This window comes from Sciurus carolinensis, chromosome 1, assembly GCF_902686445.1.
Source record: "Sciurus carolinensis chromosome 1, mSciCar1.2, whole genome shotgun sequence".
NCBI lineage: Eukaryota > Metazoa > Chordata > Mammalia > Rodentia > Sciuridae > Sciurus > Sciurus carolinensis.
Window position 1 is genome coordinate 166,978,115 of NC_062213.1, and position 15,046 is coordinate 166,993,160.

At 54.9% G+C, this 15,046-nt stretch overlaps 1 protein-coding gene across 15 annotated transcripts in view; it reads left to right on the forward strand.

Moving 5' to 3' along the window:
- The window catches only part of Lrp8 (LDL receptor related protein 8), a 75,634-nt gene that overhangs the window by 21,636 nt on the left and 38,952 nt on the right, over nucleotides 1–15,046 (forward strand). For all 15 annotated transcript variants that reach the window (XM_047561491.1, XM_047561540.1, XM_047561550.1 and 12 more), the window contains exon 3: nucleotides 13,836–13,958. In XM_047561491.1, coding sequence (XP_047417447.1) covers nucleotides 13,836–13,958 — 123 coding nt within the window. The remainder of the gene's footprint in view (nucleotides 1–13,835; nucleotides 13,959–15,046) is intronic.

The following is a 15,046-nucleotide window of genomic DNA, read 5'->3' on the forward strand; positions in this document are numbered from 1 at the left end:
TACCCTGCAAGTAAAGATTTACCATCACATTTTTGGATGAGGAGAACACAGGCTTAGAGAAACCAAGTAACCTGCCTGAGGTCACATTGCTGTAATGGGACAAAGTCAAAATTTGAGCCCTTAACCTGCTGTTGGCAGGAAGAAAGCCACAGCAGGCAGTAGACTAGAACCTCCCAAATCTCCAAAGGAAATGTTCACTAGAAGACAAGACCCAGGTGAGTGGAGAAGTCCTGGGGCGGTGGGCAGTGTTAGTAGGGCAGGCTGTTTCAGAAGTGGCTTCCCTTCCATCCAAGCTATAGTAGAACCTGTCGTACTGGGGGAACCGTGCTGACTGGGGACCCCACGCTGTTGGGCACCCCCTGCCTAAGGAGCTCTGAGAAATGGTAGGAGTGGCTGAGGTGCGGGTCAGGATGCCTGTGGGGAGTGAGTCTCCCTGGCACTCCTTACCTCGGCTCACCTCCTGCAACCATGTCTGCCTCCTCTTACCCAGCTGGGTTGGAGCACTGTGCTGTGACCTGTAGCTATTAACTGCCCGTGCAGTTAATAAAAGAGAGGATGTCGTGCCCCATGGGTGGTGGTCTCAGCCAGAGCCTGAGCCCCAGCCCTCCCCGAACCAGTGCCCCCAGGCAGGGCATGCCCTGAAGGTCTTCCCTAACTGCAGCACCTAGCAGGGTGCCTGGCACTCAGGAGGCTCCTGCTTAATTCTTTGCCTTCCAGCAACAGAGACCTGAGACTTTCCAGCTAGGACAGGAGCTGGCAGAAGCTCAGACCTCCCAGGGCCCCTCCCAGAACATGAGACTAAAGGTGAACCCTAGAGAGGGTGAGAGGAGGCTTCGCAGCCTCCGTCCCAAGCTCTCCCTGAAGCAGCCTGGGACCCTTCGCCCTGACCACTTGCCAAGTGGCCCAGCGGCTGCACGTGGGCTGCCTTTCCTCCCACTCTGCATGGCTGTCTCCCAGGAAACGGGGAATTTCCCTCATTCCCATCATTAGGGTGCCAGGGCAAACAAACAGCCTAATCCAGATGAGCCCTGGGCCACAGTCACTCTCTTTTGGGGTTTTCTCTTTATTTCTAGCAATTTTGAGAAGCCTGAGGTAATTGGAATTCTGTGCAGGTTGATGGAACTGCCGCCTCCTCAGTATTATGCCTTAATTTCCTTTATCGCATCGCAAGTTGGAATTAATCGCCCCTCTCCTTCCTTTTTCCCACCGAAACCTATTACCAGCCTGTCTGCTGGTTAAAGTCATTTCGTGGCAGCTCTTGGCTTCTTTCCACTTCCCTGGGAATCTTTCTGACCAGAGCCAAAGAACAAGGAGGGGTGAAAAATCCATTTGTACAAAGTGGGGATCTCCTGTTGAGAACTTATTTCCCTCCCTGTTCAGGAGGAGGGAACGTGTCCAGCCTCCAGCCGGCATAGCTAAGTGAGGCCCCTGTCGCTTAGAGTATTCAAGAGGGCGGAATGGCCATATGTCTGTGGTGGGAACAGGATTCCTGCACTGGTGGATGGGGGAAGGGGCAGCCATCGCTGCTTCTGGCACCTGGATTAGATCCTGTGACTGGAAGCTTCTAGGATTCTGTTCTATTCCTGAGTCTGAGATTCTCTGCCATATCAAAATTGTAAAGATTCTGTGACTCTGTGGGCCTAATATTTTGGCTGAATAGGTCTGATGACTTTTAGATTGTGATTTAAAGATTCTAAGTTCTTCCCCAAGATGGAGATTCTGTTCTGTGATTCTAGGGCTGTTTTGTGATTCTGAGTCTCTTGGGCTGAAGTTCTGATCCTGGACTGGGTCTTGGGAAGGAGTGTTGCTTGGCTGAGGTGACCTTGGGAGTGTGACTTCAGGCTGCATTTTCCTCATTTATGAAATTTGAGGGTTGGACCAGGTGGCCTCCAAGGCCTAAGTTCCAGGTGTGTTCTGCCTCCAGCCCCCTCTGGCTCCTCCTGAGCCTCCCCATAGTGTCCCATGGGTACTGGCCCCTCCCTAGCACATTACAGGACCTGAGCCAAGCTCTTTGCTCCTCTGTCCCCAGCTGTTCCCTGGAGTCCCAGTGGGAGAGCTTCTGGGAGAGCTGGTGATAGGAAACCAACAGTAAATAACATCACTGTCCAGGACCCACCTGCTGCCGCGGGGCTGTGGGGTTGTGGGGTTCTCCATATGATTTTTCCACCTACAATCTCCTTCGCTTTTCACCACCTGAGATGGCTAGTCCTGTTTTGTATGTGAGGAAACTGAGGCCCTGATAGGTTAACTCACCTATAATACAGATTGTTCCCAGGATCTCAGCTCCAGGTCCCTTGCTGTTGGCTTCAGGCTGCCCTCAGACTGGACGTACTGGTGCAGGGGCCTCCCTCCGTGAGAGCTTCTGCCTGGGGACGGTATCGTGGAGGAATCTGCTCCTGGGAGGTTGTGGACCACATGCTCCCACTTCTCCACTGGAACCCATACCCGGGGAGGATAAAGGGTTTTGGAGAATGGTCACTATTTCCTTCTGGATCAAACATGCTTTCTCAGAATGGGCTTCCCCACCCACACTGATGCCAACCAAAAATTATTGCTTCCTTTGGGGGTCTACCTAAGGCTCCTTCTGGGCAGTGACCCCCCCACCTTGGCCCTCACTAGGCAGAAAAGGGAGCACTGAGTGATGTCTTAGAGACCACATCCTCCTCTCACAGCTGGGCACTAAGGGACAGAGTGGAGGCGAGTGTGCTTGACCACACAGTGACTTCACCACCTTCTATTCTAATCAAGATCATCTTATCTTGCTCTGGGTTATGGCTGTTATACCAGGTCCTTGTTTCCTCAGCTTTCTATAAATCCTGTGAAGGAGGTTCGCCTCTCATGTTTTTCTTTGAGCTCAGCTGGTTGCCCAGTCTCATGGTCTCCTTGGTTCCTAACCCCCCGCCTCGTGATCCCCATTGCTGAGCTGATGTACCTCTTGTGCCCATGCCTTCACTCTCCCCATTGGGCACCTACCCTGAGCCCCATGCTCTGCTGTCCTCCTCACCAGCCACATGCCTGCCGACCCTCTGGGAGCAGGCGCTAACCACGATGGTCCACCCTCTCAGCCCCACACCTGGAGTGCCCCCCAGTGTCAGTCCCTTTTGCTTTCACCTGTGAGGCGCCTGAGGCAGGCCTTCAAATGGTGTGTGTGGAAAGCCTGCCTCTTTCCTCCTTCAGTGACTAGAGGAGGAGACTGAGGTACAGGAGAGTAAGGGACTTGTCCAAGTTCATCCTAGAGGTCAAAGACAGCCTGGAGTAGTGCCCAAGATTTCCCCAACCCAGGCTTGGCTTTGTGGCACTCCCCAGAGAAGCCCCATGAAAGGCTTTCTCACAACCAAGGGTCCAGCTGTCTATCTTCAGACCAGCCCGGGTTTTCCTCTCCCTGAGCCCAGCCCCAGCCGTGTCACTGGCTTGCTGAGCTGCTGGGATGACTTGCGGAGCCTGCTCTGGTCTGGTGGAGGACTCCAGGTTGTCCCTGAACCATCACAGGGACACCAGGCTGTTCAGCAAGCCTGCAGATCTCCATCTCAGCACCGACAGCCAGGGTGGTGCAGCCCACAGGGCTTCCCACAACACTGCCTGGGGCTGCCCTGCCAGAAATGTGGTGGCACAACAAGCACCTTCCCAGCTCGCTAATGTTCCACCCCTGGTGCTCTGTGCCCCCAAGGGCCGGGGTGGGGACCTTTCATTTCTGCTTTGCTGAGGGTGGGGGAATTGATACCTTCAAGCCGATGCTTCAGCTGACCTTGAGGGGTAGCAGGGGCGAGAAGGGCCCTCTCCCTGGTGGAGCTGCAGGAAGGCCCATGGCTGTCCCTCACCACTGAGTGCTTATGGGAGGCAGGTGGCCAGGGATCAGGGCAGTTGAAGAGATCCTGAGTTCCCTGCAAAGGCCCTTGGACGTATTATAGGGGAGATGGGAGCGAGCAGGACAAGGAAAGATGGCTCTCTGATTATGGAAATGGCTTTGGGAGGACAGTGGCTGCTGGCCATGGATTTATAGCCCCTCACTTGGAGCCACAGGGCTGGATGGTGAGGACCTGGGGAACAAGCCCCAGTCACCTCCCACTGTTGGCCTTGTCCTGGTCCTGGAGGAACTTGGAGCTGAGCTTGTCCGATCTATCTTGCCATGGAGGAAGAGATCAAGGCACAGAAGAAGGCAGGGGACTTAGACAAAGGCCACGGAGCACAGCCAGAATCCCCGGGTCCAGGGCAGGAAGTAGCCCAATGCTAACCCCATTCTCAGCTGAATATTCTTAAATTCTGTCCTAATGAACCAGAAGCCTCCCCGGCATAGTCCTTGGCAACGTCAGAGCCACCCCTAACTGGCAGGCCTCCCACCGGACACACAGGTGAGCAGAGGTTCCCTGCACGGCTGCTGCGGAACCGGGGGTGGCTGAGAGCTCTCACCAGTCTCCTAGGCACGACTTGCCCCACACTTGCTGGCGAGAAGCCCAGGCCCAGCACGGAGGGACACCCTAGAGAGGCACAGGCCCGACACCAGGAGATGGATTTCCCAATAACAGGGTGTCGCTGCCCATTTGTCACTGGGACGGCCGATGGGGCTCCTCTCCTCTCCTTTCCTAGCAGCCTAATTGCTGAATGCATTTGCATTTTCCTCGCAGCCAGGGCTGCCTCAGCGTGAGCAGCCGCTGCCTAATGGTTGGAGAGGGTGCGGCATTGACATTACTGCTCACAGCAGGGGCCTGAGTGCCCTGACCTCTGGGTGGGGAGGAGGGACCAACTGCCCTTCCCCAGATAGGTGGGGGCATTACTCTGTCATTCCCTGGGTTGGAGGCGTGTCTGCACCCTGTGGATTCTCGGGTTCTCAGGGCCCTTTAGCCTGGCCTCCTCCGCCCTGGCTGCAGTTAGTGGGGGCTGAAAGCCCAGAGAGGCCTGCCTAGTGTCATGCAGCATATTGGGGCTAGAATGAGATCTGGAACCTTCTCAGCTGCGTTGGAGAAGAAGAGTGCCTCCTTCCGTCAGGGGCTGATGGCAGGGAGAACACAGCCTGTAGTGAGGGCACATGTGAGCCCTGAGGCCTGCCCAAGTGAGGCAAACCATGGATCCCTCAGCTCCACATGGCCTGGTTGGAGCAGGCAGGAAGGTCTGCCGGTCAGAGGAGGCCGAGTTCCCTCTGTGGAGGGGAACTCAGCTGGGAGCCAGGCTGGAGGCCCTGAAGGGTTTCCCGGCCTTGCCTCCTGCCCTCTGGAGGCTTCTGCTTAGAGAATACCATGAGTTTCCTTCTAGTTGTTTCCCTGGGACCTATAATCCAGTCCCAGGGATTACAAAACCACTGACCAAGATCCAGGGTGGGACTGGCCCGAGCCCAGGAGATGGGCCAGAGCTGGGCCATTTTCCTGGTGTGTCGCCTGCTCCAAACAGCAACTTGCATCATGTTTGGTTCCTTAGCAGGCGCCAGCCAGGAACTCCCACTGGTCCCATCCTGCCCTCACCTCCCCACAGCCCCCTCCTGTCACTGGTTCAATACCTCCTGCCTGTATCCACAAATCACTGGGACAGGAAGACCCCTTTGTGGTCAGTCCCTCTGAGGCGCTCATCTTCCCTGTGGCGACAGGGAGTCCCACATGCCCAAGCGAGGGCTTGGGCCTCCCTTGGTGACAGACGGGTGGGGTCAGGCAGTGTCCAAGAGCAGCTAGGATGTGCTGGGGTCTGAAGGAGGGATTGGCTGGGGAGGTCACAGGTGACCTTTTTGGAGGGACTTGGAGCAAACACCAAGAACCACATCCCATCTGTGTCGTGAGGTTGCAGATTCAGAATGTCAGCTGGAGGGGACCCCGTCTCACTGTAAGGCCCAGAGTGGGAAGAAGCCACATGGCCTGTTACAAGTGTGGGCCATAGATATTCTTAGAGTGCCCATTTGCCATAAGACCCTGTGTCGGGAGGGCCCTGGGCTGAAAACCTTGAGGCAATAGCCCTGGACCAGGGGATGGAGGCTTGGGTTCAAGTCCTGGCTCTGACCCTACTGGCTATGAAGTCTAGTTCAAGTCTCTCTCCCTTTCTGGTACTTCCCTCCTTAGAAGGGGAAAGAGGAGACCGTAGTTTTTCCCTGGGATGTGGTGGTGCAACCAGCTGGTGGAGTGACATCTGTGTCCTCTGTCACAGCCATCGGACACTGGTTGATTCTGACACTCCCCAGTTATCTCTCAGCCCAGCCCAAGTTCTGCTTGGGGACACTCTGAGGGACATTCGACAAAGGGCTCTTCCTGTCCCAAGGTATCAAAATGAAGTGTCCCTGTGACCACCACCCCAGCCTGCCCAAACTCAGCACCTCGTTTTGGATTGTTTTGTCTGTCTGATGATGTGGCCTGGCGAGGGTGTCTAACTTCTTAGTGGAATGGGGTCTGGACATTTTGAGGGAAACTTTTTCCAATTTTAAAGCAGAGATGCCTTCGCCCCAAAGTAGTCCTGCCCGTACCATCCCGTTGGCCCGTTCAGCCTTCCCTGAAACCCTCACTTGCGGAGGACCTCCTCAGCACCTGCCATTTCCTCCTCGTTCTCCTCAAGTGGGAAGGGAGGGTGGCCAAGGAAGGGGACTCTGATGTCACCCACTGATGGATGGTGCTGTGAGCGTCTGAGCCAACACAGAAGCTGAGCCCTACCCACCACACTCCTTGGACATTAGGACACTGGGTCACTTGCCTCCCAGCACCGCCTAGAGCCTTGAGTCAGAGATTGACAGTGTGTGGAACCTCAGGGTGGAACCTCAGCCAACCACAGCTTATTGACATGTCTGATCCTGGAAGTACCTGTCATGGAGTCTTGTCACAGGAGCTTGGATGGTGCAGATCGTGTGGTGATCTTAGAAATGTGGGTCCTTAGAAAATTAGAACTCAAGACCCATGAAAGCATCCTAAATGCAATAATAGACCTATGGGATCTTTAGGGACATCACTTGCCTGGGGAGGGGTTAGGATTTGAAGCCAGCACTGCTGAATCCCAAAGTAGCCGCCAATGGGCTCTGAGCCCCAGGGTTTGACAGAGGCCCCAGCAGGGCATTGAGTGATGGGGAAACAGCTGATGGGGTCCCCTACCTCTGGCCCTGCTTCCAACAGCGCAGCTCTATTTTTATCTGTTTTATTCTTTAGAGTTTCACTTGGGAAAAGGGTTCCTCTGCTTAAAAATGAAACACAAAGTTTGCCAGGCCTTGCACTGTGCCCCAGCTCTGTGCCAAGACCCATCCTGGCCTGAGAGGGTGACTGTGGCAGTGGGTGGACACAGGCAGGCCGGGGGGCCTCCTGGGAGGGGGTGCAGGTTGCTCAGGCCACCGGCTCCTCCCCCTCTCACTCCTGCTGTGTTGCTGCTGCAGCCAGAGAACACTCCGGAGTCTGTCGTCCTGTTGACTGTGGTGACAGTTTAATAGTAGCTTCCTGGGCTGTCATTTAAATCTGCCTGCCAGGTTAGTAGGCCAAGGGCGGGCTGGCACGCCCCCTGCCCCCACCCCGGATCTCCCTTCTGCTGCAGTGGTCGTCTTGGCAACGCCAGGGCCTGGCGAGCTCTGCAGAAGGGTAGCTGTGGGGAGCAGCCCTTTCATCTCCCCGACCCCACCGGGTACAAGTGGCCCAGCTGCCTTAGGACTGGCTGAGGTGGAGCCAGGCCATCTAGCGCTGGCCCTGGCCTGAGAACAGCTAAGTCCCCTCTGTGTACCAGGGTCCAAGGTGGGGGTTTTAGGTCTTTGCTCCCTCACTTGCACTAGGAGGAGAAGGCCCTGTTCCAGGTGGCTCAGCAACAGTGTTGAGCTGGGACCCACCTTTTCTTATAGATTTCTGCTCAACCTCTTTCTATACCCAGGAAACCAGAGAGCAGACTGCATCCCTGACATCTCTCTACTTTTCCTGCTCCAGATGGTCTTGGTCTCCATCCCCTCTCCCTGTCCTCGGCCCTTCTTTCAAAAAAGCCCTGCTCAGAGGACTGGGTCTCTCTAGTGAGGTGCCCTCAGCTCCATTCTGGGCTGAGTGCTCTGTGAACGTCTGTTGTTCCTGGTCTGGTGTGCTGGCCCAGAGACGTGACAGCAGGGTGCCAGACTGCTGGGTGACTGTGGCCGGTCCTGCTAGGCCTGTCTTCTCATCTGTAGGATGAGGGGCTTGTACCACCCGGTGTTTTCCCAGGTATGGCTCATTGGGCCACTTTGACTTGGGAAATAATAGAGATGACATCCAAAAAAGGAGTTTCTTAGTTAAGTAAGCTTGGCAGAGTTGGAGCAAACAGTTGACTAGACGTCTGCCGTGGGCCATCCCGGGGCTTTTGGTAAGCCGTGGGCATCATGAATCTCCAAGGAGTAAAACAAGTCTACTCCAAATGTCTGGGTGGATAGCTCCTTGGCCCACTCTCCTGCCTTCTGTTCCTCTTCCTCTGCTAGGGACCGAGCGTCCATGTTGCCCATTCTCACTGAATTCCAAAGCCAGCCCTGGCAGCTCAGTCTTGGTTTTCGCTGGCTGCTGAACAGCAGCCTTGGGCTTGGCAAGAGGCTGAAGAGGTCTTGGGAGCTCAAGGAAAGCCAGGCCCTGTGCTGGGCCTCTGCCCCATGGGGCGGGTTGGCCCTGGCCTGGTGAAGCTCCCAGGTCCCTTGCCACTCGCCTCCCGCACAGGAGGGCTGGCTCCTGCACCCCCAGGCCCTGTTATCCCTCTTTCTGGAATGCCCTTCATCCTTCGCCCTGCTCCCACAGCTCCCCCGACTTCCTTGAATGTGGTGCCCTCCTCAGTTGGCCCTCGCTGCCCCCCACTTCCTGGCCACACAACGGGACTGGAAGTTAATACCTCGGTTCAAGTGCATGCCCTCGGGCCTTGCGCAGGCCCCTCTCTCTGGGCTTTTATGGAAGGGGCTCTGACGTGGTGGAACACTCGATTGGAGCAGCTCTGGGCAGCCCTCACAGGTCTTTGTTTTGAAGCCCTGTCTGCACTGGGCGGCAGGAGGAGCGTGGGTGGGAACAGCGTGAGGGTGTATATTGTCTCAGGGAAGCAGGCCTCAGGGGCGGGAAGCTGCGAAGTGCTGAGTGATCATAATAATTTCACAAAATCACAGACTCTGGGTGCTGAGAGGGACTTAAGAACCAGTCAGTGCCCTGCCTCCATTTCCCGACGAGGAGGCAGGCCCAGACAGGCCGGCTGATGGACCCAACATGGCACACAGCTGCTGGGGCCAGGGCAGTGACTTCACACTCCCCAAACGAACCCCTTTACTGCTTTTTAGTTCATTAAAGCATCAGTGCCATCCTTAGCCCAGAACCCTCTGTGTTTTGTAAGGCAGGGATAGTATCCCTGAATGCAGATAAAGTAAATGGGGCTCAGAGAAGTTGTGTAACTTGAATAACATCACACAGCCCAGAAGTGGCAGAGCAGAGTTCAATTGGCCTTGGACTGTCTGATGCTTTCCTTGGCCTATGTTCCTCTTATAAATAGCAGCTCCCTCTTCTTTTGTCCTGGATTTCCCACTCTCCTCTGCTGTACCCTGGGGTCAGCCCCTCCTCACCACCCTCTGGAATCCTGAGTCTTTTGTGGCAGCCCATCTGTTGCCATGGCACCAGATTATGATGTCGCAGACCCTGGATGACTATGTATCACTCCTGGGCTGTGGAGTATAGGGACTCACAGAGGTGGGCATTGTCCAAGGGGCAGACTGGCATGGAGGGACATAAATCCCTGGAAACAGAGCCACGGCCTCCAGCCCAGCTGGGGAATTGTCCTGGGAACCAGAGCCAAGGCCAGGAGAGTGGGTCTGGCATGGCTTGCTCTGACAGCTTTAGAACGACTGCTCGGGCCCTTCTCTGAATGAGGACTCTTGGGCCTGTTATGCTGAATGACCTGATGCTGGGATGTTCACTGAGATCCCCAAGAGAAACACTTTGCCCTGTGGGCTGCATGGGAAAGCTACAGCTCCACTGGCTCAGAGAGGGAAGGGACTTCCTTATGGTCCAGCATTACCCAGTGAGGAGGCAGCCATGCCAGGTGCAGTCTTGGCGCTGATGCTAAGTCCTTCTGTGGTCTGCTTCCAAGGGGACCTTCCAAGGTCTCAAAGCTGAAAGTGATCATGCTGCCTCAGTTTCCTCAGGGAAGTACATTAGCAGAGCAAAGTCACCATAGGCTAAATTCTTCTGCACACTTCTGGCCACATTGCAGGGGACCACCTCAGGCAGTTGCCTCTGCTGTGTGACTGATCTGCCTCACTACATGTCCTGTGGCCCCTGGGACCTGAGAGGTCTTTCACTGCATCTGCCTCTCTGGGGTCCTCATTCTTAGGTGGCTAACACTGGGATGGCTGCGGGCCTTAGAGGGAAGAGCTCAAGCTTTGGTAGCTACCACACAGAATTGAAATCCCACTTCTGCCACCTGCCGTCCTCACCTCATTGAGCCTCGATTTTCTGTTCTGTAAAATGGGAGTAATGACAACTACCAGAGAGTCACTGGGATTTTTGATAAAAGGAGCCGGGATGGAAAATGACCAAACTGGTCTAGACAGTGAACAAATCTGTTCTGCAAAACACCACCAGGGGCCCCCCGCCCTGCGGCCCTGTTTCCTGGGCCTGGATGACTTCTCAACTGCCCTTCTGGACCATGATGGTGCTTTTGACTGCCCAGCCTCCTTGCACAGTTCCTGCTGGGTCTAGGACATGCAGAGAGGCCATGCTCAACCCCAAGCTTCCAGAATGCCAGAGAGAAAAGGACCCCAGGAGGCCATTGGGTGTCCTGTACCTAGGGACACAGCCTTGCCAGACTTGCCCCCTTGCTCTGTGCTCCCAGGGTCTGTCTGACTAGTTTTCCTCTGTGTCCCCAGGGCAGAGGCTCAGTGATGCTGACTGCAGCCTCCACAGGGTTTCCCCCATCTACTCTTGGGCTTTTCTTTCACCTCTACTGCTGAGTGTGTGTTTGGGGAGCCCTGGTGGGAAAGAGCAGATGTCTGACTGCAAATTCAAATTGTGGTGCTGCTCCCACCCCGATGTGACCTGGTCATATAACTTAACATCTCTGGGTCCAAGTTTCTTCATATGTTAAATGAGGACTTAACTGATCTTTTGTCCTGGGGTTTCCGGGGCAAAACCCCTAGCACAGACGCTGGCACCCAGGAAGCACCTAGGGACTGTTAAAAAAAGAAAAGCTCAGAACATATGCTTCTTTGTTTGGATGCTGAACTCCTGTGGGGAAAAATTCCCGTTGCTGAAGCTTAGATTGGTATTCACTTTACAAAGATTGCAGACTATGATTTATCAAGAGGTGATATTGACAATGACCTCTTGTGCAGAGCTTAGGCTGCTTGGGGACCCTGGACTGAGAGGCAAGGGAGCTGGCTCTTGTCCCTGCCTTGCTGGGTTTCCCTGGGCCAGCCTTTTTCCTCTCTGAGCCTCAGGCTCCTCCCCATCTGTGGGTGGACTTGGGTTTCTTCTAGCCCTGAATGTAGAGGCATCTGGCTAAGGAAAGTGTGAAGAAAGCTCAGAATGCAGATGTGCTGCAAGGATTTCATGAAAAAGAAGGAAGTGGAATGGACTCGGGATACCCAGTCTCTCTCCCCAAATCCTTGCAGGCAGCTAGCAGACCATGGGAGGAGTTCAATAAAGCTGGCTGATTGGAAGGAACTTCCTGGGGAGAAGTGGAGTCCTGTCCCTTGATATGTTGGGAGCAGAGGCTAGACATTTTGTTCACCATCCTTCCAGGATCTGCCAAGTTGGTTCCATGCTGAATCTGACTGTTGCCAGGTTGGACAGAGAAGAAAGCAAACCACGTGGGGCTGTGGGATCAGTGATGCGCTAGAGCACAGGTCATCACGCCCCAGGCCACAGCCTACTGCCTATTTTTATAAATAAACTTATTGACACACCACTGTGTTCACTCTTAACTGTTGTCTGTGGCAGCTTCTGCTGCACAATGGCAGAGCTCAGTGGTGTGACAGAAACTGTGACCCTTGAAGCCTAAAATATCCACACTGTGGCCCTTTACAGAGAAAGTTTGCTGACCTCTGCTCTAGAGTGATATTTAGAGGATTGTGGGAGCTCAGGAGAGGTCCCCAAAGATTAGAAGTGCTCAAGGAAGGCTTTTGGAGTAGGTACTATCTCAGTATGGAGTGGAAGCAGGCAGTTTGGAAAAAGGGTTTTCAGGCAAAGGGCAGCTTGAGCAAGGGGTGATGTTATAAATAGTATGGACTGTGCAAGAGCCCTCCAGAATCCAGGTGGGACTGGACTGGGAAGTACTGAGGAGGGGAGGAGCAGGGAGGGGGACTGCAGGGGTTCAAGGAACCTCAGCCCCTGGGAAGGAGCAGTATCCAGGTGGCCCCTGCACATCAGCCTCTGGATCATTCAAGGGAGGACTGGGCTCCCCAAGGCCTGAGGCGAGCCCTGCCTGTACTGAGATATCCTCCTTTGTGCTGAAAAGAGACCACCACCCCTGCCATTTCTGGGCCTCCTGATCTGGAACTACCTTCTCCACTGAAAGATTGTATCTTACCAAATCCCCCGCCCCTTTCCCAATGAGGAAACTGGAGGGCCAGAAAGGGACAGAGATTTGCATGAGGACACACAGCAGAACAGCACAGCAAAGACTGGAATCCATACCTCCTGGCCCCCTTGCTCTGCTCTTTCTCTTCCAGTCTGCGGCTCTGTAGCAGGTCCTGGATCCTCAGCCCAGGCCTGGGCAAGGTATAAATTGAATGCACATTTGATGCTTTCAAAGCCCCAACCGTTGAGAGGCACAGGCTGCTGTGAAGGGTGCTGAGTTAAGCTGGGGTCCTCAAGACCTCACCCCAACACACCTTCTGGTTGTAAGGGATAGGCAGCCCCAACTAAGCCACAGTAGGCCCGTCAGGACAACTGCCCTCCTCCTGCCCTGGCCTGTCAGATACAGTGGGTATTCAGGAAGAAGCCAGGATCCCAGCTGAGCAGTAATAATGGGGGCACCATAGAACAGGGTTAGGCGTCTCTCTGGTCCACTCTCTGACCCCAAAACTCCAGTGCCTCTCAGGACAGAGCACATAGGGCAGCAGAGTGTCTTAGACTGTGACTGGTTACCCCCATTCCTGTCCCAGCTCTGCTACTGGCTGTGAGATCTCAGCTTGCTGTATCCTCTGGGTGGGCAGAGAACACCCTATTTCTTACACTTCTAATTAGGACTCCAAACATGAAAACAGCAGTAGCCGCTGCTCACGAGCATCTGCTGTGGGTGGGTTCTTTGTACATGTTCGTTTGCCCTCTCCCTTTACACAGATAAGAAAAGGGAGGCTCAAAGGTAAGTAATTTCCCCAAGATCATGCACATGGAAGGAGCCCAGCTGAGCTCCAAAACCCAGAGCAGGACAGTGGTTTCTGTAGAACCTCTGCAAGGGCCTCAGGGATGGGGACTGATGTGGTGTCTTGCCTAGTAGGTGCTTGGTCACCTCATTCATCTTGCCACAAAGAAAGAATCTGCTTTTAGGATTCAGGAGCTCCCTGCTTGCGGAAGGTGCCTTGACTGGGGTGGGGAGGCAGGTAAAGGGACTGAGGACTGGCTGAGGAGGCTAAAGCAGCTGCAGGATGGGGATCCAGGAAGGCTTCTTGGAGGTGACAACGGTAGTAGACTTTGAGGGAAGACAGGAGTGTGACTGGGATGTGATGGATCCTGGCACCCTTGCTGGACCTGGAGGGCAGGGGCAGGGTGTCACTTGAGTGAGTCAGCCTTTCTCCCCTCTCCTCTCCCCTTGGCCTGTGACGCACTCTGTGGCCTGGTGGTGCTGCGGGAGGTCCTGTGGGCCAGCTTTTAGATGGAGCACGTTCCTGTCACTCTTTAGCCACCAGACTGTGTCTTAGAAAAGCCTGTGGTGGCCACCAGACCCCTCATGCTCTCCTCCTTGCCCCACAGCTAAGAAGACCTGTGCGGACAGCGACTTCACCTGTGACAACGGCCACTGCATCCCCGAGCGGTGGAAGTGTGATGGAGAGGAGGAGTGTCCCGATGGCTCCGATGAGTCGGCGGCCACTTGCCGTGAGTCCTGTCCCTTGGACTAGTGGGGTGGGCGTTGCCCTGAACCTGTTTCCTCATCGGCTCTTTTGAGTTGGCAGTCAGTGGGGCTCAAGTGAGGTCAGCAGTTGGACACTGCCGTGCCCTGGGGTCGGGGGCTCAGCAGCCAAGTGGATCTAGTTGCTAGTCGCCCGTTTCTGGGCTTGCACGTTGGACCCTGTTCCTATAGCATCAGGCATGGAAACAGCCCACTGAATCCTTCTGCCTAGAAATAGCCATAGCGCCTCCTCCAGGCTGCCTGCTCGTGTTCTTGAGGACCCAAATCGAAATTCCAATAGCACGAATGGCAGCTGGCGCTCGTTAGGCATTTGTGGTGTGTCAGGCACTGTGCTAACCCCTTTTATCCTCCCAGCAGCCTCAGGAGGCAGGTACTGTCACTTTCAGGATTTTGTAGAGGAGGACACAGAAGTTCAGAGAGGTCGACTGACTTGCCTGTGACTACCCAGCCAGGAACTTGAGTTCCTGGCTCTTTCTTCTGCCTTGGGTGGGCTGAGCCCAGGAGCCCAGTTGTCCCTAGCCAGCTGACTGGTGACAGATGCAGCCAGGGGTGATATGGAGGGCCAGAGCCCTGGGCTCGCCTCCCACACTCAGGACTTTGTCTTTCTATGATTTCTTTTCCAGGCCCTAATCCTCTAAGCAAACTTACACCCGGCAGGTCATTCCGTGACATTTGTTAAATTAAAAAGGAGAGAGAAGGGGGTGGGGAAGGACCCAGTGGTTCAGAGGCAGCGTGTCAGTATTGCGAGCCTGAGACAAAAGGTTGGGATGTGACGAGCACGTGGAGGATGGTGGGGCTTTGGGGGACCCAGCAACCCTTCTTCAGGGGTAACAGTTGCCCTAGAGGCAAGACAAGGACAATAGAGGCCACAGTCCCATCTAAGGCTGTGGCTGGTGATAACTGGGTTTCCTTGTCTCCTAGCAACAGCGCTACCAGTCTGTGAGAGAGAGAGAGGGAGAGAGAGGAGAGCAAGAGCGACCCCGTCCCAGACAAGGGGCCCCTCATTTCCTCGAACGACTGCCCCTGCCCTCCTCAGTCATGCCACAGGCCCCGT